Source organism: Diorhabda carinulata, chromosome 1, assembly GCF_026250575.1.
Source record: "Diorhabda carinulata isolate Delta chromosome 1, icDioCari1.1, whole genome shotgun sequence".
NCBI lineage: Eukaryota > Metazoa > Arthropoda > Insecta > Coleoptera > Chrysomelidae > Diorhabda > Diorhabda carinulata.
The window spans coordinates 37,388,818-37,416,765 of record NC_079460.1 but is presented as its reverse complement, the minus strand read 5'-3'; the positions used below and the strand labels follow the sequence as shown (position 1 = coordinate 37,416,765).

Genomic DNA, 27,948 nt, shown 5'->3' with positions numbered 1-27,948 from the left:
TAGTCTTAATCAATTATTTATATTATTTCGTTTTTATTCAGAGTTTAATTATTTTGATTTTGATAACTGTACTCTAACTCTAAACTTCTTGGAAATACTTATATAGATGGAACAGCTTATATTAAACAGCACTGAAATTACTTTTATTTTTTCGGAAATTCAGAACTAGAGAACTGAATTCAATTGAAAAGTTCAAAGAAATCCGAATATCGTTCAGATTGAAATTCTTCCACTGCACCTTATAATAATTAATGACCCAAACTTACGGTTTTGTCAATTTTTTCGAGAATCATAATAAGCTTTATTATTTGGATTCAGTTGTTTTGACCGATAATCCTGATCTTGTTTGGACATCGTTGACTTGGATGGTTCTAAAAAAAATATTCTAAACTAATTTTTCAGCTAAATTACATCTAATCACAGTATTTGATATGTTGCTATTAGATTATTGTTCCTTTCTAAATTATAATCAATTTTCTGTACCTTTCAGTTATAGGCTGGTTTTCGAAATAAATATCTATCAATTGAAAAAACAATTTCATTTAACAATAACGAAAACCACTGGAAAATGATACGAACTATGGTATCTTTGACAATTGAATTAGCTTATTTAATTATGCCAGTTATTAACTAAATTATATTTAAATTTATCTACTTGTGAACCATGCTGTAAAGCTGTGTTAAAAATTGTACCTAGGAGGTACTGTTTTCATTAAATTTATGTAATTTGATTTGGCTAACTTTGATTCTACTATACTCCAACAATGGAAACCGTATTTCATGTACCTACTATAAAAATCAAAAAAATTTCAATTGAAGACAATATGAAAGTAGCAAAATCTGATGCCAGCCCCGTGCACCCAACGCAACATTCAATTTATATCTGCTTGGACAATAATATTATAGAATCCGAAATAAAAAGTGGGTTGTCTAAATTTAGATAAAAAATTGTAAGACACAAAATCGAAACCTACATTTTACAGATAAAACCGAAAAATCAGAAGTTGTGTATATCATCCCCCATATCTGCCGGTTTATGGTTTAAACAACATTCTTCCAAGTCAAATGGAATGAAGCGAGAGGAAGAAAATATATATTTTTTACTTCATCCATCAAGGGTAAAACGGTGTAGACATAAGAGCCGAAATACATTTAACACAGCTTCTGTCAACGAGTAATTTTTTTCTAACCGAATAATTCATTCTGATTTTTCAAGGAAAATAGAGGAAGTGAATAGTCAAACAACATGAAGGCAAACCAGAAAACCGTAAAAATATACCTTAACAATATGATAGATTATGTGAGCATTGTTTAGATATATAAATTGTTATCTCATTGTTAGTAATGTGGATTAGAAGTTTTCTTCATAAAATATCGATTCACTATGAATGAAAAACAGAAAACTAATACATGATTTATTGGTCAGTCTAAGAGGTCACTCAACAATCGGATAACCTCTAAAAAAGTGACAGTAAATTATATCCAGATAGATACTCGTTGGCCGAACACGTTTTCTATGGAGGTCATTCAATGGATAATGAATCTGTCAAAGTTTTAACAACCGAAAATAACTACAAAAAACACCTGTTTATAGAAACAACATATATTGCTGAAAATTTCATAAGAACTTACGACATTCATAACGACATAACCTATCAAAACTCAACATCAATCGTAAACACCTAAACACCTAAATTTCATATTATGTCTTATTGACAATTTGAAGGTTGTTTTTTGAACGTAATGATTTTAAAATTTTAGGAAAAAATATGTTTCACGGCAATTCTAGTTTAATTAATGTGATATGTAATATGAATACGTATATATTCATTTATAAATTTTCACAAAAGATTCAAGACATCACAATTCTCATTCAATTATTGTAAGTAAATTTTCATGTTTCAGCTTTTCATTTCCTCGGTGAAATTCCAAGGAGTAGGCAGATTGAGGCCTTGGAATCAACCAGGAAAAAGAGGTGATTCGTTGCGTGGAGTAGGCCGATTGAGATCGTGAAATCGGATCACTTCTTACCCATGAACGAATAACCAAAGTGGGAGCCGAAACGTCGCGAATTTTTAAAATTCCCACGCGTTCCAACCCGTGCAACAAGTTCTTTTGTTCATAATTCTGACCGCGGAATCCTTGTTTACTAAGCTTTTTTATATTATAATCTTCGCTTCTGCAAATCTATAAACTTTAGAGAAAAATTTATCAAATTTTCCTAAAAATATTTAATTTGCAATAGAGTCTTCAAGATATAAGAGCGTTTTCTAAATATCACATCTAAACATAACAGATCGCATGCGTTAGTTCTTTAATATGGGAGTTAATAACTTTTTGATTTTTCAAACTTTGCTCAAATGGGCAAGTCAATAATCATTCCAACGATTTTTTTCTCAATAAACTTATTCGTGACCATTCCAAAGGAAATATTCATTTATTTTTGAAGTTTTTATCAAGTGTACACAAGTCTAACAGACATTGTTATTAGAAGATCAGTCATTCATGTGAAACAACCACACCCATACAGTTTTGGTTTTTAAACGGGTTTGTTTTGATTGGCTAAAGGAAATATAAAATTATTCGACAAGGGAAGCTGATTATCAAGTTTACAGCTGTTTATTGTAGGGCGTGATTAAACGAATAAATTGGTTAGTTCTGTAATATTTTATAACTAACTTAAATTTGTATATTATAGAATTAAATATTCATATTTTATTTCGTGCTGCAGTTGTTCAATGTATCTTATGAAATATAAAAAATGTGAAGTGTCTATGTTGGATTTTCACAGTAAAAGGAGTCAAAATTATCTCCCACTTTAATAGAATAACATATTAGTACAAAAAAATTTAAAAACACACGCTTGAATAGCAAACCTAACTGAAAATAGAAGTTACCTACTTGTATAAGTAGAATAACTTATATAGACCGCCACTTTTTACACTAAAATATCTTTTATTAATTACTCTATCCTTAGTTGTGGTGTCAGAAACATTATTTTTATTTTTTATTTTGGTTTGCTATTGCAGAGTGTTTTTTAGTCATGTAAATTATTATTTATTTGTATTGAAAGTCGATAACTTATCCACTGCATGTACTGCTTTCCTTTGATAAGATAAGTGATTTTTAAGCCCCCTTTCTGCAATACCGCGTTTTTCTTCGATTATGTAATCAAGCTACGCTCATATATGAGCACGTCCCTTGGTAGTTGTCACAAAGCTTTACCAGAAATTAGATATAAAAAAATCTTCTTGATCAGTATCAATGCAAAAATTTGATTTTGAATAAATCGGACGTTTAAGGTTTTCCAAAAAGAAATTCAAATATTTCGTTACATACATACCAAACTGATCAAGATCATGGCACGAATTCATGTAATCACTGTATAATAAGCGTGTCAAAAATTAACAAATTATTAATCTCAATGTAATTAAGTGAAATTGCATTTCGCACACTAATAGTATATCGATCGCTTTCAAAGTAGCAAAAGAAAACAGCTGTACCAAGTACATCAAAAAAATCATTTTAATAATCCCTTCAAGTACAAGTGATGATTGGAAATAGAAAATTATTTACAGCCGTATGTATTTATGTAGTTGCAAGTAAACGTAAAGCTCTTAAGAAAACATACAAAAGAATCTTCTAAAGCGGAAGTTTTAGAACAAAAGTAGGTATTTGGATCAAATATTATAAGGTGGTATTAAATTCATTCGTGAAGCTACGTGGAACGGTTCTTCGCACGTTTTTGATATTTCTGGTAAACATATTATATTTATTGTATTGAATTCACGTTTGAATAACACAAAATTGATAATAGATTGAACTAAATAACAAAGTATGAATATTTTTATTTCAATATTCACTAGTTTATACAAACAACTGCAAACAATCAGATTTGTTAATTAATACTATTGCATGTTCATTGTGACAGAGATTAACAGCCTAAAGAAATGGATGAGAGATGGGAACCAATACATAAAAACTCTTTTAAAATCAGTATACAGGAAAATAAACTAATTGCGTGGTAATTTTCATTTCAAAACGTATATCAAAGCATAGAAACTTCTATATATATATATATATATATATATATATATATATATATATATATATATATATATATATATATATATATATATATTATATATTCAATCTTTTGTTGAGTCTACAGTTTTTTTGAAATAATTCAAAAGTAGTATAAATAAATTTTAAATAGGTACGATACCACAATCAACGACTCCTGCGTAAATTTTTTATAAAAAATTATCTTGAAACTCCTGGTAAATTTTTGTTTTTCGTACATCGTATTGAAACAGCTGCCTCACAATTTTAAGTATATTTGATCCGTTCAGCAAAATAATTTCAATATCAATGTTATTTTAGACACTAAACATGAGGCAAACAGCCACTCCCAAAAAAGCGTTTCCTTACATTCGCACTCAGATAAGCAGATGAGCCTATTTGTTTCAAAAGACGAACACAATAATTTCCTAAATAGTGAACAAAATGTTACAAAACATTTTTCCTGTACAACGACGACGTCTCAAGTGATTTCCTTTGCTTTGTCACCCTCGTTTGCTCGAAAATTGTTTTAGTAAAAGTTTTCTATAGCCATGAAAACTTTTTACCAAAGCTACACTCGAAATATGTTGGCAATTTATCGGGATATATACGAAAAATATTAGGTGAAAATTGGAAATATAATTTCACACTGCTATATTAATTAAATAGTTCTCAGAAGAAAATTCTTTCCTACCAAAAGATAGTTCAGTTCAGAAGATTCTTTCAGAAGTTCTGATTTGAGTTCAGAAATAAGAAATGGGAAATTATTAACAGTAACAATTATTGCAAGGTCATATTAATTCAATTCTAGTAAACAATGTGAATATATAATAAAAAAAAATAAGTACTACGCATTGTGGATATTTATCTTTTCAAAAAAACCTAGTTTAAGATCTAATATACTGGCTAATTTGCATTCCTGTTCATTTAAATTCAAAGTAAGTAAAAAAGTAGAATAAACAGAGTGAATAGAGAATGTAGAAGGAAAAGATTTTGTTTTACTTTGTAGTAATTATTTTTTTCTAGCAAGGAAACTAAAAAGGAAACGAATACACGCGTGAGTTACATATGTATGTTGCAATGGCAAATACAAAGGCCAGCATAAAATTGTACGCTGACATTTTGTTTTCATTAACATCAAATAAGTCAGTTAATAAGGTACAAATATCTAGTTTTGATCTAAATCAATTGTATTACGCTGGAGGTATATCGCTAATCGTAATTAACTAAAAATGAGTACATCAGAGTGATTATTTGACTAAAAATTAGGAATAAAAGTTTGCTGGAGACATATTAGGGTGTATGTTCAGTTTTGGTTAAGTTTTTGTCTACAAATTCGTTCTCAATAATATGATTGTGAATGAAGAGATGCAAAAACTTGAAATATTTTACCAAAGCTACGTTAACATATACAATAAAAATCAAAAAATTATTTTTTATCAACGGATTTATCAATATGACACCGGAAATACAGAAAATAGTTCAGATAACTGAAAAATGTATAAATTATGTTAATGTCACTTTATGTAATAATTGAAAAGAAATGAATTTAATGTTTTGTTTCAGTTCTCATTAATACTTTTTTTTTGCAACGTCTAAAATTGTTGAGATTTTCGCATCATCATTTTAAGACATTAAAAAAATTCAATTTAAGCTCCCTATTATCAGAAGAAGATAGATACATGAATTTCAATACTCGCCACCCTAAAAAAACTAAATGAATTGGAAATTACGTTCAGTTTTTTTCTTATTTGATTTATTTGTGCAAATAAATCGGCGATTGTATTTGGTTGCAAGGAAGTCAGAATATCAAAAGTATAAATATCGGCAGCATTATTCGCAAAGTTAAATAAAATCACAGAATTTAATATGAAAACATTCCAGGGAATACGGTTTCCCTTGGGAAAATTATAAATTACAAAGTTCGGCTGATACACATCTTTTAAATAAAACAGGCGTTTAAAAATCTTTTTTCTCTTGAATGAGCAAAAACGTTTTTAATGAAACACGCAAGAAAAAAAAAGTATTGGTTATGGTAAAACATATTTTCCTAGACGGTATTCTATATATAAGTATTCGCTTATTTGTAAGCATTCAAATTCTGAAATGGAAATTTGAAAAATTTTATAACATATTTTTCCTAGGCTATATGAAAACTCGCAACCTTTATCGATTTCATTTATCATGTGCATTTCGAATCTTTATATTTATCCTTTATTTCCATATATTTTATGTTCTTCATGCAGCTTTATATTTCTTGCGACAAATATGGAGATTAATGCACGTTTGCCTTATTTGAATAGAAGAATTTCTCACAATATGTTTTCCTACACCGGTTAGAGAAAATCAACTTTTAGACGCCTGTGCATTTCAATTCTCAATTGTTAAAAAACAATCCGGTTCCTTCAGTAACTTACAATGGTTTACAAATTTCTTAGAAATTTCAACAAAACGGTGGTATCAAATTAATGAATTAATTAAAACATCTCGTTAAAATTTCTGTGGTTTTAGATTCAAATTAATTTTTCATTTGTTGTTAACCGATGATCTTACATAAAAATGAATGCTATATTTTTGCCGTTGTACTCTTTCAACTTCCTTCACGTGGATTTTCTTCAACGACATTCATGACCACTTTTAAATGTAACCGTACATCTTTCTGCTGTTCCAAATGAAGATAAAGAGTCCTTTATACACTTATAACGAAAATTCGTAAATTTGTTTTGGTGCTACTGTACTGTACTGTGCCTTGTTTGAGCAACTGAGAAGATACGAATGAGATAACCTATCTACATGAAACTTCATAAAGATGAAATACCACTTTGAGAAAACTAAAACGACGTACCTAATAGTGTCATTCTTCTTGAAGGAAATAGATTATTGAACAGCCTTATATATACTCCCAAAGAAATGTTCATAAATCTAAAAATGACTCTAGACTAGGAATTATTTATTGGATTCATCCAACAATATACTGAATATACCGCATATTCCTGCGTAAATTTTACTACCAGGATAAAAAAGTGGGTGCCAAGTGTTTTGTGTAAGCTGAAAAATCGTTCCATTTATGTGGATACCCTTGTTATTAGTCAATAATATTATGATCTGCGACCACTCGGAAATTGTCTCGAATTTTCATCTGTTATAATTTGAATAATTTTAAGATATCCACATTTTTATAATAAACCGAAATAACACTATGTTGGAATTAATTGATGCTTCTTGCAGCACTACACTCCCAGTTATATTGTACAGAAATATAAAGTTTCTTGAGAAGTGCGGTGTTTGGTATTTGGTTCAAACAAGCATTAACTTTTATGAAAACATATGTGAGGTTTACCTTGTGGGTTCAGCCACGTAATGCTTTCTAGATCCTTTTTGTGGAGTGTATCAATCCCCGTTATCCCCTTATTCTACTCTATCCCTAATTATTCTCCGTGCAATTCTTTCCATGGTCTTCTCTTTCCGTTGCTTGATTACTACTCTTTTCATGTCCTCTTTTTTCTGAAACACTTTGATCTGGGCCTTCAACTACCTCCAGGATGCTACTGTAGCATACAAAGCTACTGCGTCTTCTCCTTCTCTCAAAAATACCCTAGCTTATTAGTTCTTTGTTTTTAAGTTTAACTTTGAGTTTATCTTTTATTCCATAGGTTCAATTATTCATTTTAATCAATCGTAATCTTCATATTATCTCTCTTTTCGCTATTCTTCACTGCTTTTCTTCTCTTTATTCAATTATCGTATATTTATTTTGTTGTCCCTATTTACTTCTTCACTTTCAAGATATTCTTATTTGCATGGTATGCTCTATTTGATAATATATATATATATTTTGTCTTCTAATCGTCTTTCTCCATCACTGTTATTATTCCTAAATATTTATGAACACTAGTCCTAGGGTCGAAAATGGTGGAGAGGTACCACAATAACACTAGAAGGTAACTTGAAATTACCAAAAGAACATAATTTGGAATTATTGAGAAAGTTATTCCGGGAAATGTGAATCTGTATTAAGTACTTTTAAATGCGAGGGCACATGGCGTTGTCGCCATTTATATTCATTCCTTTTCAAAACAGTGCCAAAAAGTAATACAACTTGAAACCAAAAGAAGAGATCAGCAGATGTCAAAATTTCAATATTACGCGATTAAGCTTTCCGTCGGATTTAAACGAAAGATTTAGTTTAAAGAATATCAAAAAAATATTGCTTCACAATAAACGAGAAATTGGTGAAAAAATATTGCGTATTCTAAATATAAATTACAAAATTTGACTAGGAAAGGCTTTAAATAACTAGAATGGAATAATATATGTAGAACATCTGAATGGATATTTTTTAAAAAATGATTCGCAGCCGAATTTATATAAAGCTTATACAATTTGAAATAAATTTACCTTTAAACCTTCATCTAGTTCATTGTGTCCCTTATTAGTAAAAGTATCCTTCATTCCATGTTTTTCAAATATTTATAATTCCGTCGGTACTTTGTGAATGTATAAGTTTCGAATAAAATCAATGAAAATTGTAAACTAACCACTCCCGGTATTTGATAAATAATTAATTTTTGTGTGAATTGCAATCCAGAAGATTCATACACATTTAAATATTTGAAACGGCTTTGTTTTATTCAAACAATATTTTGGAATAAACATTTACAGTTGACCACAACCAATATTTCTGACTAACAATATATAATATTAATGAAATATCATTATCTTTGCGTAACTGTGAATAATAAATGTTGCCTATTTAAGGCAAGCTAAGCTTGGCATATTATTTATTCAGAATTTAATCAAGAATTAAAAATTCTCGATTTCATATACTGCAGATATATTGAAATGAAAAAAACATTTCACCAAATATATTTCCTTAAAACATGATAGCAAAATTAACTTACGGTTCCAATTATTAGGTTTCGCTGAGTGCCCACGAGTTTTCCAATATGCATCATTATTGTAATTCTTCTGATTAGCTTTATTATCTAATGCTTTTTTGTCCATTTTATTATAAGTTGACTCTTTAAAACCTAATGGACACAAAATATAACGTATTAACTCTGACTTTATATATTAACTAAAATATTTCGATTGAGGGATTCACAGAATTAACTTGTGAATTTTCGAACTCTTTTCTAATTTTAAACAACATTATGGGATTCCCTGAGGGCTGGTTATGAAATCTATAACGTGTTTGTTACCGTGTAATTAGCTACTAAATCGAACGTCGTAATCTTGGCTCCTTCTGATAAGGAATTTACTGATATCTTCACCCGGAGGTAAATTCTGAGAATATTCGAAAAATATACCTACCTTATCGAAGAAAACAGATTTTGGCAAATATTTTAACTTTTAACGATATTGATAACGAGTTATGCAACATATTTTTTTTATTACAAAATTCGCATCAACCGTATACTGGTTATTAGCGATACAGTAAAAATTAAGTGTTTTATTTATAAATATTTGTTAAATTAATTTTATGATCGAGATCTGTTTAAGGTAATTTTCAAAATAAGTAATATTGTATTTAGGTCCTATAATTTCACGTATTGTTCCGAGTGGTAGATTTGATGATGATCTTTCTTACGTTAAGAGATGGACATTCTGCGATTATGTGTTTTAGAGTCAATTTGCAATTGTGGTTGCTACATTTTGGTTCAGGTTTCGCATCAAATAAGTAGTTATGGGTCAGTTGCGTATGGCCTAAACGGAGACGTGTTAGAATAACTTCATCTCTGCGATTTTTCGGTAGTATTGACCTGGTTTTACTGAGTCTCTCACTACACGAAGTTTATGTGTGGACATTCACCATTTGTTCTCCCATTAATTGAGCACTTTACGCTTAAGGATTGATTTAATATCGGCAGTAATTAAAAAGTTCAAGCACTTCGCACTATCACTATTTACAGCTTCCTTGGCGGCCAGGTCTGCCTCTTCGTTTCCTTTTATTCCAGTGTGTGAAGGAATCCAACAAAATGCCCTATTTTTGTTGTTGTCTTGTATATATTGCAGTTGTTGCTTGATTTAGATTGCTAAAGGATTTGTGGTGTGAATTTTTTGAAGACTTTGGATTGAGCTAAGAGAGTCTGTGAGTATGAGATGATTAGGTTCGTTTGATGAAACGGCGATGTGTGTAGCTCGATATATTGCATATAATTCAACAGTGAAAGTGGATGGCACCGGAGGAGCTTTTAGCAAATATTTGGAGGTTTGTGTAATGATTGATATACCCGTACTGTCTTGAGATTTCGATGCGTCTGTGTAAATCTGTACAAAGTTTTTGTACTCATTGAGTATGATATTAAAGTGTCCTTCGATTAGCGTATGGTTAGTGTGGTGTTTGTCGAATGAGGTGAGCTGGGTAATGAATCTGATGCTTTCTATTGTCCATGGTGGAGTCTGAGAAAATTCGATAGAAAGGCATTCGGGAATAAAGAAATTTAATTCGCTTAGATATGATCGAATTCTAGCATAGAAAGGTTTGGGGGCTATGGGTTTATTTGAAACAAGATTTGGGAATTTCTTGGAGAAGCAGTTTTGGAGGGTTGGATTGGATTTTAGTTTAGCTGCATACGTAAGGCTCAAATATATTCTCTGTCTCCTAAGGATGGTTCCCCCGATTTGCAGTATAGACTTTCCACTGGTGTTGTTTTGAATGCACCTGTTATAAAACGTAAAGCTGAATTGTGAAAGCTGTCGAGTTTTTTCAGAAGCGATTTGTTAGCTGTTGAATATACAATTGATCCATAGTCTAGTTTTGATCGTTCTTTGTTCGTTAGCGTCTTTAGTAAGTGCATTGGTTGCAAGCTAGGAGAAGATTTCTAATGTGATGGCTCCAGCTTAGTGTGTAGTCAAATAGTAAACTGAGAAATTTTTATTGATGTTTCCATTTTTATGTCTTCATTATAAAGTTTCAATACCGGTACGTTTGGTATGTTTTTTTGGTTTTGAGAAAAGAATGTAGCGAGTCTTTGTAGTTGAAAAAGTAAAATCAGTTTTTTGTGACCACAGTTTTAAGTTATGGATAAAAGCCTGACTTTGTGAGAAGAGGCTTTTAATATTTTGCCCTTTATAGTAAACAACCAAGTCATCTGCGTATAGTCGCGCTTTTACTGGTAACTTTAAGTTTTTTAGGATGTCGTTGATTGCGATGATAAGGAGTGTGGGACTTATGATTGATCCTTGGAGTATACCATTTTCGAAATATGTTTTTTCGGAGGTGGTGCCGTTGTTTTTTAAATGTTCAATTTCTCAGGATAACGGATTTACACGAATCAAAGAAGATTCAGAATTTTCATATCATCAGAAATGATCGATGGAGTACTATATACAATATTCTTCACGCGCCCCTATAAAAATAAATCAATCGAAGTCAGATATGGGGATCTCTGTGGCCAACTTTATGGTGCTCTCCTTCTTATCCATCTATTTGGAAATTTTCTATTCAAATCATTTCTTGTAGCAAATTGAAAATGTCCCTGTGCGTCCTATAATATCAGCCACATCTTTGCTTGGATATTTAATAAAATAGTCCTAAAGTTTCCAAAACGCCATTTTCAAGAATCTTAGAAATATTCGTCCATTCAAGTTAAATTTAAAAAAATATAAAGTCCCTAATTTGTTAATGATAATACTTTTCAATCCTACCAGACACATTTATGCTGTGACGCTCCACAATTTAGAAAAAGTGCCTATTTTAAGTTCCATAATAGAAATATTAAAACTTTTCACTATTGTGGGAATTAATTAGTCTTCGACTCAATCAAGGGCCCATACGCAAAAGTCTCTAATGTGATAAAAGTCATCACCGTATAAATACTGATGCAATAGAATATGCTACGAATGGTATTTGTATTTTCTAACTAACCTAGAAACACTGGATTGACTCATATCTGTATATCTGGCAATGATTGTGTCCAGATTCTCTACTCATTCTAATACCAAGAATTAATTGTCTTCCTCTATGGTAACTAACATCGTCTTCTTTTGCTTCGTGTATAACTTTAACATTAAATTTTGCTTACACCGTTCCAAATCTTATTTTTGGGGGATGGTCCCCTTCAGGATATTTTGTGCATATACCATGAAGAAGATTTTCATGGCACTCACTTATGATTAAAAACATTAATTCTCGAAGAGAATATTGTTTTTTTAAAATATCAGGACAAAGAATTATCATTAAAATAATACCAAAAAAAATTCATATTTTTGGTATTCCAGCTAAACTATACTAAACAATATTGTGACTAAAATGACATGCTTAGACATAAACAACGGTTCAGTTTGTTACATTTAGTAATTCTGTTAAGATGTGGCGCCAGGCGACTTGTTGAAACATTAATAAGAAAAATATATTTATAGGGAGCCCTAATGCACTATTGAGAAAACTGAGGGTGCTGTTCAATACTTTGAAAATATACAGGCTGTTGCATTTGAGATAATTATTATTGGAATTTGATCAAAGTTTCTTTTAGTATTTGAACATCTATTATAGTATGATGGATCAATTATCACGATTGATAGTGTCCTAAATCTTGTTGTAAACTTCAAATGTCTAAATTAAATGAGTTCAAACTTCTACATCATTCCCGTAAATTCAGAAAATATAATCAAATATAACACATTTCATTTATAAACACGTATATTTGATTTTTTCAACTACTTTTGGAACATCCTGTATTGCCGTAAATAATTTTATATGGTATCCGTTAGTTGATGTTCATATGGTTATATGAAATGAAATAATTTTGAGTGTTTACCGTTTGTACACTGTAATCAAAATAAATGTAGGTGACTAATCCTGTATATATGGTTGACTATATAAGTTTTGTTGGATTCTTCATTTTCAAAATTTCAATCAATTCATCTCTGTCCATCACTAAATTCCAATTGAATTTGTTCTTAGAAAACAATTACATTCTTTTTATATTTCTAAAATTGCCCATCCAAACCTTGCTAATTCAAAGTTTATCATCTAAATCTGGTATAAAAAAACAGCTGAGAAAAAGATGTTTAAACACAACAAGAAAACCAGGCATCCTGAAAATTTATGTGAGTCAGCAATCTGTTTACTTGGTCTAGCTATATTAAAACTGAAATTTTTTAATTGTTCAAAAACTAGAAGTTTGTAAAAAGTATCTTCATTGGTGAGGTACGAAGGACCAGACAAAGTTATTGTAAAGCGGGAGTAATGTAGACAGTAATAGGAGGTTCAAAATAATATACTGTCAAATTTATGTTCATTTTATTTAGTTAAGATATATAAATAGTTATATTACATAACATAAATAATATAATGAAACCAAATAGAACAGAAACTTATAAAATAATTTAAAAGAAGGGATATCACAATGTTAAAAAAATCATATTGTACAAAACATATAAAATTCAAGCAATGCAAGAACTATTAAAATATATAAAACAATGTGCGTACAGTTGTACAATAAATATACCATTTTTATTCGGCAGATATACTCGTATATACAATTTGACTAGTTTATAACATTTCTATAATAATTATGGTCAAACAGTTAAGGTTAGTTTGGTATGTGTTAAATTATTGGACGCACAAAATCAATCGTTTCCCTAAATATAGGTATTTAAAATGAAATAATTTTTTTCATAGTTTTTGTACTTCGAATAATCTTACATATTGTCAAAAGATGTGAATAAAATTAATACAAACATGTCTGTAAGTGAAAAGAAACAAAGACAAATCAATGTCAAAATACCTTTTTGTACAAGCAAATGTGCTGGTATGAAAAAAATATGAATATTCAAAAACTTTATATATTAATTGATTCAACTGTCAAATAGATTTTAATTATTAGATAACAAAAAATAGACTGAAATATAAGGACTTTCCGGAAACTATAGCCCAAGGTTATTAGATCATCTATCAGCTGATTGCGGATCTTAACTCAGAACGAGATTTATATTACAGTTTCTGAACGTCTCTTTCAATTTTCGATGTAATTTTCAAATCTAAAACATGATCTTCAAAAACTTTTGATCTTATTATTTTATTTTTTGTGCGTTAATTCTTTCAAGACATCTATTTAGTTGTATAATAGATTCTAATTGTTTAATAATTGTTATTGAGTAGTTTTCAAGGATTTACTCCCTCATACGGATTTTGCACTAAAGTTTAACATCAATAAGCTAATGCCGGAATGCCCAAAATTATAAAACCCGCAAACCTTAATAACATGTCATTGATGCTGCTCATGAGAATTAATAGTAGAAAGCCATTTAAGGGAAAATAAATTTGAAAATTCGAAAAGTAATGGGCACAGGAAATAAACCATCAGCTAATCGCAATTACCCCATGCACAGTGGAGTGAACATATGCATTTGTGGTCATAGGACCAATATCTGAAATTTCGAATTTCTTCAATTTTTTTTGGTTAAGCTGTTTTTCTTAGTTTCTATTATCATGATCCATCGTCAGGTTCTTTTTAATTAGAAATTTCCACCCAAGATATCTTATTAAAAGATCGTCCATGAAAAATCTATTTCTATGAACTAAAATTTAATAAATCATCTTTATTACGGGAATTCAACTTTATTATCATAATTAAAGTTTATACAGCTTTAATAAAATTCAGTATCGGGATAGCTTTAATAGCAATATCAACAAAAATCGCAACGATTTTCATTTTTTTAAAGATTATGACCGGGCATATGGACAATTCATTTACGATCTTGGAATCGAAAATATTCATAAAAAAAAGGAGTTCTGAACAGGCGAAAAATTCATTATATGAAAAAGGTAGGTTTTGGTTTGCCGAAAAACCCCGTAACCCTTTTATACGGTTGCTCCTATCGAAAAAAGTGACCTAAGTAATAGTTGCTGAAAATAGGGAGTGAAATAAATTTACGGCGTCGTGATGGGGTTCAAATTTAAAAAAAGTGTCTTCTGCACCACCCTGAACATCAAAATTAAAATTTGAATACAGAAATCGATTCCTTGTTAAAAAATAATGGGGATTTACGTTTAACTTTTTTGTAAGGGCAGCAGTCTAGCTATACAACAACAATGTCCAATAATTTGGTGTTTTACCCCAGTGTGCACCGGTCTACTAGGGCAGAAAAATTCATAATATATGACTATGATCTGATTAACTCATCAGTTGCCGAACAACAATGAACGTAATCAGAGTTAGTTTGCGAACATTCAGATCGGGTTAACTTTATCATAGTTTCCGAAAGGTCCTATAGCTATTCTCCAATTTAATATACGATTTTTTAATTCATGGAACAACTATTTTGCTAAAGAATCCACATTAAACGTTTAAATATAATTTATGGGTTTCCCCTCACAGACTGAACTTTAATGACTTTGTTTACAATTAGTTAGCTATTTTATCTGTTATTATGTAATAAAGACACATATGTTATCAACAACACACACATTCACGTTATTATTTGAACAAAATTGTGAACCAATAAATATATCATGAAAAAAATATGTTCTCAATACTTCACTCCGACTTCAACCGAGTGCATAACATAAATACAGCAATGGAGAACAAACAGTAGATACTGAGAATTCTGCTTAAATTTGATAAAGTCTGATAAACGAACTTTGATTTTAAAAATCACCAATCTTCCATCCTATCATAATGGAAGATTATTTTCGATAACCTCGTGTTCTACAAGACATCATTCTGGACCGTTACTGTATGTGTCATATAACAAGCAATAACGAAACTATAGCTGGTACCATTGTAGATAGAAATTGAGTGATTGTATTCCATTCTTTTTGGTTACCATTTTATTTTGATATAATCTTAAATGGTAAAGGTATAGAATATTTGGTTTATAATGTGTTGGAATGTTTAGGGCTCACAACTCATTTATGGAAACGATTGACTTCATTTTAAATATATTATAACGTTACTTAGCGTATCTGATGTATATTTCAGCTATTCAGTCTTTATACAAAAACAATATATTTCACCAACTGGCGATTCAAATATTATGGAGTTGTTGTTAACAGAAAAAGTTTCACTTTTACCTTCGGATTAACAATTAAGAACTTCGAAAAGGCGCATATTCGGAAGTAAAAATGAATCAAAATACAAAGTTATTTCAGCAAATATTGATAATAATACTATTAAAATATTTGGTATATTTAAACACTCTTGTCAAGAACGTTTTTCGCAGATCAATACATTCGTTTTTATACATGAGATTGGATAAAAATGAATGTATTAAAATTGGTAGAATGTTTTAGAGCTCTTTGGATATGACACAGTTTGATTTACAAATCGTTTATTATGAGTTCCCAAAACATAGCAAATGGGAAGTATAAGTAAGAAAAATAGTTTTATAAAAAACATAGATTCAAAGAATTGAAAATGATGTCAGTTACATTTCCTTTGTAGAATAACGGGAATAATTTGTAAAGAAGCTAAGAGAAAAAGAGAGGATATTATATTAGTGTCCTTCACTCTGTATTACATAATTATTTTTTGTATCGACTGTTATATATGATTATCATAAAAATTTTTATTTGATAATTAGTAAAAAAAATCAATTTCAGTAGAAAATCCAACTTAGAATTTATTTATCATATGAAATATAATAATGTTCCTTCTATTAGGAAGAAAATATATTACACTGAGCAACAACATTAAAATTATTTAGGATAATGCATACAGTTCGAGCTACATCTATATGTCAAAGAATGAAGGTTTTTATCATTATTTAAACGATGTTCATTGAAAAATTTATAAAAAAAGCCAGTTTCTTTATATTAATGCTTAGAGTATTTATTCAACATTCCAGGTCTTTATATGTAAATAAATTTATTTTGTACAATTAGAGATATGTATGAAGCTGCAAATAAGCAATTTTCTAACTATATCCGAAGTAATGGGACCGATAATAAAGAGAAGCCTTATGAAATTAATTGTGAACATACTTAAAACTAATAAATCCTCATAAAATGTTGTAGAGAGCCGTAAAATCAAATCTACCAATCTATTTGATAAACCTTACTGAATAAGATCAGTAATTTGATTTACCAACTTGATCTGCGAAAGTAACCCTCTTCTAGCTGGGCTGAGGTGGAACCATCGGAGCATTGTGGTGTAATCCACTGATCGGTCGACTTTTTGGTTGCTGTTCAGCCCTTCTGAGATCCATAGCATATCCGTGTAATTCTTCTGTATACTCTTTGATTAACGTGGCTATCTGGAACGCTTGCGCAGTCGTAAGAATCACTTTACTTTGCTTATGATCGCTACCGGTAATGATCATCAAACAATTAAGAGCAGGTGAGTAACTTAGTATGCTGTTGTAATCGTAAGTGCAAAGAGCATTACGGGAACGGTGTTCTAGAAGATGAAGACCTTTTTGGTCGACTGCTAACCAGAGGACTCGGGGCCAATTGGACGTGAAGGATTGCTGTAACAATAAGATAAATCTAAACCATTCAAATTATTTTAAAACTAGTTTCTATTGGAGATACAATGGAGAGCAGAAAACAATCAAAGTAATTGTATACTTAAACGAAAAGTTTTCATAATGTGGAAATTTTCATTTAAATAGAATGATCCAAGCCCAAGTTTAAATAATGTTTCAGAAAATAATTTGTTCGGTGTATATTCAATACTATCTATTTCTAAAACAACTGTTTGAAAAGTATAAGTATATATTGTAGCTAATTCAGTACTCTCTCTGTTTTAGAGTAAAGAGTAATTTTCTTATAGACAAAGATTACAATTAATGTGTATTTTTGTTTTTCTTTTTTATTTCTCTGGTACAATAAACATTGATCATTTTTTTAAATACACCCTCCATATCAAGTCCAGAGCTTCTAATTGACTATCAAGATCTAGTGCTTTTTTTCAATAATTTACTTTTTCATTTTTTTCATTTCAATGGTAACTAATTTTGGTAGATTAACAGTTCAAAAGATTCTGCTATATTATCTGAGACAAACATAATCTAATGTTTCAAAACTGTACATACAAAAAGATATTTAAATAAATTGCAGGTGACTATTTATAATAATATATGCCTTACCATAACGTCAAAAATTGTAGCTTTATGCAAAGGCCAACTCTGTATGAGATTCAAAAATGCCTGTTTTGCTTCTGAAGGTGTCATTCCTCTTAACGATTGGTGATGCATTTGAACTCCTTCACATGGTAAAATAGGGACCATACGTGCTGGTAAACAATGGGCAGCTATAGGTCTGTAATCATGAATAATTTCTTCAAGATCCCCCAGTTCCAGCTGAGCTTGGAGTGCTGTCAACATCATCTATAAAAAATTGTGTCTTAAAAAAAATCTCACATTCCAAGTTCAAATACAGTCATACGTAGAAAATATGATCACATTGTCTATGTCAAAGTGAAAATTTATAATTTTTTCATCTTGTTCACTGATCTAAGTTTGATGACTTGTTTTCAAAAATTATTTGAAATGATATATCATCATACATTTAACTAAGAGTGAAAAAAGCATCTGAATTAAATGGCTAAATTCTAATTTCTTTTCCACATTTATGATCTGAGATCAGTAAAAGTAATTGAGTATATATTGCAGCCAAAAGTTTAAAAAATATTTATCCAGAAGTTGAAAATAAGGGACAAAGTAAATGATGGTTCTAAAGTTCAAATATGTTATTTACTTGTATTTAAAATTTCTCTAAGAAATGTTCTAATTGAAATTAGATTAAGAAGTCTGTTGAAGCTATTTCTAATTAAACAAAAAGAAAGAGTTCAGAAATCTTGTCAGAATCGAATCTATCTTATAATTATTTCACAAAAAGAGGCAAAGTAATAAATTTCACCAACTTACTGCTTCTTTATCTGTTATAGGGAATCTATCAGTTCTTAAATCATGCAGAACTTGGTGATAAAGCAACTCTTTTTCTACAGGATCGTTCAAATTGATAAAATTGTCCATGAAAAGATGTTTTTTAAATAGGAAAAAGTGATGTTGTCTCGCTCTTTTCGTAGTACCAGTATTATTTATTGCATTTGCTGTAGTTGCTGCCCTGTATCTTTCCCATTTGGCCATAACGTCCGCTACTTTTTCTTCTGCTGCTAAACTCCGTTCTGAATTACCCAGGACTTCATATATTGCATATCCTGGAAAAATAAAAAAAAAAGTATAAAATGTCAAATTATTAGAAATTGAATATTTGATATAGTGTCATTACCTTTTGCCTCGTTGCTAAGTCCAATTTTATCTCTGACCACTTCAAGTACATCTTTTGCAGTAGCAGATGGATGGAATTCTACTGAATGATACTGGCCATCCATGAAATGGAATCTGGCGTATACTGGTCGTCTATTGATCGTACAAAGAATTTCCTCTCTAGATGGTGGCCACTGTCGTCTTCGAGTTCCCTGAGTTTTTGATAAACATTTCTCCGCAAATCTTAAAAATTAATATCTAGTTCAGATAATGTTTCCCACTTACTCAGCTAAGTAGAATATACTCATAAAAGTTTTCCTACCTTGCGTATTTTCCTTCTTCTGTGACAAAATCAGAGCTACATCGTTTCAAATGAGCAATCAGATATCTACGTATAGCCTTGTTAGGAGGTAAAACTACAGAGCAAGCTAAAGACAACAAAGCCCAATGTCTCAAGTTAACTCTTGAATTTGGATCTGGATGATCAGTAGTTTGTTTTATAAGTTGCAAATAGAGTTCGCAGAGTAAAGATTCTTTTCTCATGCATCGTTCCATGATAGTTTGTAAGAGAGTTACATGTTCATCTTCCACTCGTCTTATAACCTCACCTATAAGACGTGAAAATTCATTTAGGACTATTTTATATATCAATAATTAGGTTATTGAAAACTTCTTCCTCTAGATAGGAGGAAACTCATAGACAATAACTAATCAACAACTAAAAGAAATGGTACATACCATTTTGTCCCAACCCAGCATAAGTCAGAATAATTTGGAACACTTGGAGCATAATCTGCTCATCAGGCTCAGGTATTCGGCTAATACTTTGTTGCAAAGGTTGTCTACTAAATGCCCAAAACGCATAATGGAATCCTTTATAAGTTTCTCCAGTATCTCCACCATGTTCTTGTCTCAATTTATCCAATTTATGTTTGCTTAATCTACGTAGAGTGTTTCTTAAAAAGTTTCCAGAAGTGTCAACAGGTTTTCTCAGAATATCGTTATCGACTAAAGCTCGTCTGCAATTAACTAAGTTATGATACAACCGAACACGATCCTCGTTGGTTATGGCTTTAACTTTCTTTGTAGGAGCTTCACTCTCAGTTAACCATCCGGCTAGTGAAGGACAATAACTAGCTATTAAAGAACCTATTTCATTCTTTTGGGTCGTTTCAAAAACGTAACATTTGTTATTATTATCGTTTAGATGTCTCTGTAATGTTATCGTTATAAAACTATCGCTGGGATCCAGAAGAATGCTTTCAACGTCTTGATAATGGAACTCGTTAAGAACAAACTTATCATCATTTTTGATAAGCATTATACCTTCACTGTTAACACCTAAAGTTAAAGCATTTCCATACGACCAATAACCACGATAGGTAACTGAAAACATTGTGGTACCATACAAAGGGTATTGCATGACGCAAGAAAGATAGAGAGCTTTGGCAGTCAGTTCGGTACGATTTGCACCATATTGTCGGTGTGCTTGAGCAATTATTGGTACCTAAAAATTAATCATTTTGAAGAATCATTAAAATAACTATTATTATTATACATCATACAAAAATCAGTATTTTTCACATAAAAATTGAGTCATTTTAAGTTTTTAAAAAAATAAACAAATACCAACGTCTTCATAGCATGAATACTTTCACTTCAGGCACCATTGAACCAAATCGTAACAATTGAAATATATCTGCGAGTCATTAGTTAACCAAGCAAGGACCAGCAACCAAACACAAATCTCTTCGTAATTATGGAACTACCTTTCTTAAATTAGGACAATTATAAACTAATTTGGAAAATATGAAGTTTGAATAAATAGGAACAGCAAGTGAAACTGGATGAACTGGGGTGAGAACTGTTTCCCTTATTACATATTATTAAAAATGTCGCTTGACTGAAATTTCTAATGATTTCGTAATCTTCTACTAGTTGTAATATGGGACTGACGAAAATCTAGATTTGAAAAGATTCAGTTTTCTGATTTCTGTTGGTGTTTTTCCGTACATATGTTACTCATGTATACTTGACCATAGAAATATGGTATATTTTAGATAGCGTGGTGAAAGGTTTCTGGCAAATATTTCCTACTTCAAACTGTGTCATACTATGAGTTAAACTGAACTGTCATGGGCTGAAATGGAAGTGAATATACATAAAATTAACCTGTCTTTGGCATCAGAAACACCGACAGATGAGTATATGAAGAAACTACAAACTACAGAATTAAGTTTCTAGATAAAATAAATCATTAATAAATCAATAAATATCTACTAGAAAAATTCATAAACTATATAAATAAAATTCATATTCTTATAAAAAATATTTACTCACCCACACATCATCCCCTCGAGTCCTACTTATCCTGTAGGGTAGATATGTGTCAATATCATTATAATATTCGAGTTTATTATTATCTTTGGGATTTCCTAAAGCTACTTGTGCTTGTAAACCAGCCAATTGTAATGCGACTTTCTCCGTCACAGGAAAATCATCACACTAAAACAGGATTTAAGTAGTTTTATCAACAAATTTATTGTAATATGTAGTTACCTTCACAACACTATGAACAGCTTGAGCATACATCAAATTAACTTCTACCGGATCTTGACTAAGTTCACGACTAGATTTAAAGAGTCTTCTTTTAAAAATAAATCTGTTCTCTCCTCCACTAACAGTTTGACCACTTCTTCTTCCCAATGTCGATAAACCACTGGGTGCTACCAACTTACTTTGATTCCTAAAAAAGGTTCAAGAAATCATTGCAATAATTATAAGAGGAAAACAACACTTACAATTCCCATTGGGCAATAACATCGTACAAATAATGATGAGCCCTAACATGTTCTTCACCATCTGGCCGACTTTGGTATATTGCCCAACCTTCTAAATTACGCAATCCCAATCGTTCAGCTAATTTTTTTGCTGCATCTCCTGCAGTATCTGTCGGATGTACATCTATTGCTTTTGTTCGACCATCCAAAAAGAAAAATCTACATACGATAGTACCCAGTCTCTTCATGGCCTGCATAAGGAATGGAAAATAATTAATATTTGCCCCAATATGTCATAAATGACTTAGGATATCATGAGGAACAAAAGTAAAAAAATAATTTAATGTTCACTAGGGAGGGGGTAATACTTTTTATTTTAACTATAACCCAGTTCACATTAGTTTTATTTACCAAAGTGGTAGAACCCATCTGGTTGCATGGTGACACAAATATATCAAGCATTTAATATATATATTCAATTACTTATACTTACAGCAACTTCTACTGAAGATGGAGGATGTTCTCTAACTGAAACCTTATTGTTATTGCAATTATCCAAGCACCATTGAACATATTGACTAATTCTTCCAGGTTGAGAGAGATTCTTCTTCAGAAAAGATACGAAGTATCGATAGAGTAATTTAGAGGGTTGAAACGAAACCACACAAAGGCATAATAATAACCATACTCGCTCCGTTCCTTCAGTACTTGGGTTATTAGTAGCTTGCCGAATACATTGTACAAACACTTCATCTCTTAATTCTTCTCGTTCTAAAGCATAACCGACTATTGATTGGATCACTTGGAGTTCTCGTTCGCCATTTAGTTCACCACGGATGTATTTATTCAGGTCCTAGAATGATAACAACAATGTATCACCATTACTAGTCACAAAAATATTTATAAGCTAAGCTCAGCATATCGTCGGTGAGCTACTAATACTTCCTATCTGCATTTTAAGCGAAAATGAGACTAATGTACCACAACCTGTAAAATTTTCTTGCGGATCGAATAGAAATAGCGCCGAAATGATAAAAAATTCAGAAATGTACATAATCTTTGTATTCTAATACCTCCTATTTCAAACTGCTTTTATACTGCGCATGGCAATATCTCCAATTTGAAACTGTAATGGCAGTTACTGTGTGGAGTTTGATGTGACTGTTTCTGCTAAGGTAAGTACCAACAAAATGACTTTTTGGACTTAATTGGTTATTGGCCTGGAGGTTAAAATATGCACATTAGCTACTAACTGTAGCATTATAGTCTGCTTTTTGTGAAGTTTTTGAGATGCTATCTAATGTAATCACTGCAAAAAGCACTTAAATTAATTGTCGTTCAGATAGGTGATATTTCTTTCAAACAGTTCAGGTAACTTCTGTTTTGTTACTTGAAGATAGATGTTATTAGATTTAAAAAAATAGTACATAACTAAGAAGTAACAATTAAAATCTCCGGTTTTGATTTTTCGTAATGTGTAATTTAGTTTTTTTGATTGCAGAATTTTAAACAGCACTATTTTTAACAACTATTCTCATAAGGTTAACCTATTATCCTATTCTTTATACAATGGTTTAAGTAAGTTTTGGGTAAGTGTGGGGATAGATATTTCCTCCCCCAACCCACAGAATCTACAGGTGTTCATTCCTGTAAAAATTTCCTGTTAGAATCTCTGTTTAGAGTCAATGCAGATTAGCCATGGCTAATAAATTGTTCTTTTCTGGTAAAATTTTCCCAATTTTAACCCCACTATGTTATCCCAATAGCCCAATGTTTTTTGTCTATTTTCCATATTATTGTATCGATGCTGTTTCCCCAAAAGAATGTTAGAGTCTTTTTTATCTAGTTTATTTCATTTTCACTACACTTAACAGAGTTACCTATGTTATTCTTTTCTAGTTCTTTGGGTATGCCTAAGTATTCCTAAGCTAGTTTCAAACTTATAAGAACTGAAACGGTTGCTTAGTTAATCAAGATGATTATTATTCTCTATATTTCTTATCGATATTTAATATGATACATATTTTAGTTGTATAAATTTCGACTTGGAATGAGCTTGGAAGTTTTTTCAATGTTTTGTTCCAAACCCATACGCTCTCCCAGTTTCTTTTTTGTTTTCAAACAGTCTTGTTTCTCTCTAGTTAGCATGATGTCAAGTCGAATTAAACAAATTGACTACTCACCCTAAATATACTGCAGGCAATATTAATATTATCTGGATCATAGAGATGAATATGTGAGCTAGGTATGGAATTTCCTTTATAATAAACGACCATATCTTCTTTTGGTATCATTTCCGAGCTTTGTCTCTTTCTGGTCAATGTGGCCATTATGGTTCCTTCGGGACTTCTTTCATGAGCATTGAAATAGTTGTTAGCAAATTCCACCATATCCAATTGTATATCATCTATGTTCAGCTTCTCATTTTCATTGTTCTCATGCAGCTCTTGTAATTTCTTTTCGACCCTGAATTTTCTCCTTTGTTCTCGTTCAATATTGCTTTGGATTTCTTGTTGTTGCTGTTGCTGCATTTGTTGTTGATGATCATGAGAATATCTCCATGTAGGATGCTAAAACGATTAGTTACTCGTAATTATAAAAATTAGAGAAAAAGAAATTTGGATGTCAGTATATATAGATAATATTGTCATGTGGTTTTGGAAGAAAACTAAAGAAGGATTCAGTGAAATATTCACTGTTTCTAACCTATTCTGGAAAAAGTTATTGATAAGCTAGAGGTCACATCTTTGTTGAGGAAGCAATCTGCAAAAGCCCAGCTGCTGTTTTTAAAAAGAAGGCTGAAACTGTGGTTCTGGACACAAAATACCACTATTACCACGAATTCGCTTGTTGGGTATTGAGGTTGGGAGCAATATATCCTGGCATAGTCACGGGGGCGAATTAGCTAAGGCAATTTCAGTAAAACTTGTAGCCCAGCTTCTAATTCTCTAGAAGGCCAAGATTCTTTAGTGTTTGGAGTATTGCTCGCACATTTGGAGCTCGGCTTATAGGCGAGCCAAAGTTGACCAGAAATTTGCTTAGCTTAGGCATAGAAGAAAGGTCACTGTCCTGACTCATGAACACCGAGTTCGCCTGCAGACGCCCAGAGCGTCAATTTATCGGGACTCTTCTCTTTGGAGAAGTGCAAGTCTGTGGAACCAGCTACCAAGGCGCGTCTTTCCCGAACACTACAACCTACAGGAGTTCAAGATCAATATCCACAGGCATATCCATACTGCAGACATCAATCGTACTACCAGAGTGTAATAGAGTGTGCTTGCTTTTTGCATAAAAAAGTATAAAAAATATTTTCTAGTAACTTAAGCTAGACGTTAATAAAATGATATCGATCATTAAATGTTGATTGCATCAAATTACACATTAAAAATTACCCAAGAAGTGTTATGCAAAACCGAGTATGACCAATAATTGATTAAATTTTATTGCATATTGATTATTTAAGTGAAATACCAAAATTTTAATGAAATGTTACAATGTTACCGAAAATAAAGTTATTTCTATTTTAATTTATTGACTAACCACGCCACTGTTAGATCTTGATACAGGAGGAGTAGGTTTTGGTGATTCTGATGACAGCCGACTAGGTGGAGCTGGAAGTGGAGGAGGAGATACACAAACTGGCACAGTTTCTTCTCTTGGGAGAACTGCTTCATAAATTGGTTCATCTGATGTTCCTTTCGTTTCTTTTTCCACCAATACTGGAGTAGATTCCTGAACCACCTGAAACACCAGGTATAATTAACAAATTGAATATATTTAGTAAATATTGATTTTTACCTGAAAATCTATAGGAGGAGGTGGTGGAGGCGGCTCAGTAGGCTCTGGGAGTGTAGGAAGCCCCATTTTTGGTGGTGTAGGTTGTTGTTGCTCTTGAGCCAATCCTTCCAACTCTTGCTGTATTACAGTTTCCAACTCAACATCCAAATCCTCTACCAATTCATCCATTTTTTCCCCAATTTCTTCAATAATTTGGTTACGATTGTTTGGTTGAACATCAGAAAGAAAAGCAAAGAGATTATCCAAATCTACAGACTCAGTTGGTACTTCGGGTCTGTTATGTTTCAACTGTTCAGCCATTTGTGAAAGTGCTGCAATTTCTTGTTCAGCAGCTCTAAAAGAAAAATTGCAATTATATGTAATTGTCTTCCTCTTACCAATATCAATTAGATATAACAGCAAGTGAAAGTGAATAATGATAAAAAATTACTTTTCACTTTTTTCTAAATCTTCCGTTTCTTTAATGAAGGACGACGGTGGCGGCGGCATATCATTTATTTGATTCTCCTCCATAAGTCTTCTAGCCTCTTCTTCTTCCTTTTGTTTTCTTTCCTCCTCTCGTTGCTTTCTTTCTTCCTCCAACTTTTCTCTTTTTCTCATTTCTTCATCAACACGTCTCATCTCCCTCAATGCGGTTGCTACTTCTCTAGCAAAAGCTCCTCTCAAATGACTTTGTATAACAATTGCAGCTCTTCTTTTTTTCAAAAATTCTATCCTTAGTTTCCATCCTTTATAAGCGTGTTGTATTTTTAATGCGGCGTTTCTGATTTTTATATATTCTTTTCTTTTAATGTACTTCCTATAAGTTTTTTGGATTAATACAGCACGAGATTTTAACAATTTGTTTCTGGCTTCTTCCAAGGGTTCATGTACGTGAGATCTCATAAAAACTTTGGTTTTGCCTATTTGCCATTCAGTTTTTGGCACGTTATGACTTTCTATTAAATTCAGACAGGCTTTGACCATGTCTGGAGGTAAGCGATTTTTGGAAAGACAGTGATAACGAATGACAAAGTCTTCAAAGGTCATGTGAATTCGGAAGCCCTCCTTCCTTATGCGTATTATATCCAACATTCCTAAATATTTGAGCTGATCTAATACTAACTGGTCATCATAGTTGTCTGGAAGTTTGTGTTTGTTTGGTTTTATACATCGGACATACCAAGGGGTTGTAGACTGCAAAGAGAATTACTAATTATAATTTTTTTACTTTATATTAGTTGTTTTTAATTGGATTGAACTTTTTATGAAAGAAATACAACAAATGTAAAAGATTGGAGTACAGTGAAAATATACTAAATAAGAAAAAATATAATTAAAAGTTACAATCAAAATGAAAAAGTACTATCCTGAAAATAAATTGAAGTAAAAATGGTCTATTATGAGAATGATTTCATTGAACCTAGAATTGTATCATCATATTATATGTGTAAAATTGAAGCATCTGTTTACCTGTAACACATCAACAAGAGCCTGAAGTTGGTGTCTAAAACTATCTGAAACAGTAGGTTTGCCCTTACTAGTACCTCTCGATACAGTCGAAGTAGCTCCATTTACAATAGAACTCCTTTGTGCTATAGTATTTGACAGGTCTTGGAAGGTATACAATTCTTGTACAAATTCATTACTACTTCTAGAAAGTATGTCAAAAAATACATCTTGTTGAACATCTCGATTCTTGTCCACGAATCCCTTAACATTGTAAGTTACACAGCCTGCATAATGTTTGATTCCAAATTCTGTTTCCCATTTTCTTCGATCTTCACCTAAAAAATTAGTTTTTTGTAAGTAATGAATGTATACTTGTATACTAATATTCAAGATAGTCCAGAATCGTTTTCATTCATTTCTTGAGTCGATAGTACGTCCAAAAAAAAAGGATACATCTTTATGTACACTTGTTTGAAAAATAAGGGAGATACAACCAATTAAAAGGGTACATTCAGAATATATTCTGCCAAATGATGACGATTATTTTGGTGGTTTATTATATTATAGTTAATTTTGATAATGAATTTCAGGTCACTACTTGCCCTTTCACATAGTAGTTTTTGAGAGTGAGGGTTATTACCTCACAATTTTTCTGCAGAAAAAACATATATCCCTTACAGTTTACATAAATCAATAACTATTAAATTTAATTAATAAT

General features: G+C 31.3%; 2 protein-coding genes across 2 annotated transcripts in view; both read right to left on the bottom strand.

Annotated features, from left to right (window-relative positions):
* Positions 1 to 273: 273 nt before the first annotated feature.
* Positions 274 to 9,144, bottom strand: LOC130895066 (uncharacterized). The gene is made up of 2 exons (XM_057802186.1): positions 8,964 to 9,144; positions 274 to 371 (listed from the first exon to the last, which is right to left on the bottom strand). The coding sequence occupies exons 1-2, from the start codon at positions 9,064 to 9,066 to the stop codon at positions 274 to 276; spliced, it is 201 nt and encodes a 66-aa protein (XP_057658169.1). The 5' UTR covers positions 9,067 to 9,144.
* Positions 9,145 to 13,292: 4,148 nt separating this feature from the next.
* Positions 13,293 to 27,948, bottom strand: part of LOC130903643 (myosin-VIIa) — a 53,718-nt gene continuing 39,062 nt past the window's right edge. Inside the window, exons 9-23 of the mRNA XM_057815871.1 lie at positions 27,252 to 27,565; positions 26,230 to 26,975; positions 25,800 to 26,133; positions 25,542 to 25,742; positions 24,185 to 24,571; positions 22,495 to 22,854; positions 22,023 to 22,252; positions 21,781 to 21,967; positions 21,562 to 21,726; positions 19,960 to 20,728; positions 19,544 to 19,829; positions 19,244 to 19,464; positions 18,880 to 19,172; positions 18,100 to 18,339; positions 13,293 to 17,478 (exon numbers count right to left, since the gene is read on the bottom strand). Coding sequence (XP_057671854.1) covers positions 17,125 to 17,478; positions 18,100 to 18,339; positions 18,880 to 19,172; positions 19,244 to 19,464; positions 19,544 to 19,829; positions 19,960 to 20,728; positions 21,562 to 21,726; positions 21,781 to 21,967; positions 22,023 to 22,252; positions 22,495 to 22,854; positions 24,185 to 24,571; positions 25,542 to 25,742; positions 25,800 to 26,133; positions 26,230 to 26,975; positions 27,252 to 27,565 — 5,087 coding nt within the window. The 3' untranslated portion in view covers positions 13,293 to 17,124. The remainder of the gene's footprint in view (positions 17,479 to 18,099; positions 18,340 to 18,879; positions 19,173 to 19,243; positions 19,465 to 19,543; positions 19,830 to 19,959; positions 20,729 to 21,561; positions 21,727 to 21,780; positions 21,968 to 22,022; positions 22,253 to 22,494; positions 22,855 to 24,184; positions 24,572 to 25,541; positions 25,743 to 25,799; positions 26,134 to 26,229; positions 26,976 to 27,251; positions 27,566 to 27,948) is intronic.

Excerpts from the sequence above, each read along its gene's own strand:
- LOC130895066 (XM_057802186.1), bottom strand. The coding sequence starts at position 9,066 with ATGGACAAAAAAGCATTAGATAATAAAGCTAATCAGAAGAATTACAAT. Across the intron at positions 372-8,963 it reads GAAACCTAATAATTGGAACC|AACCATCCAAGTCAACGATG; the intron begins GTAAGTTAATTT and ends TATTTTTTTTAG.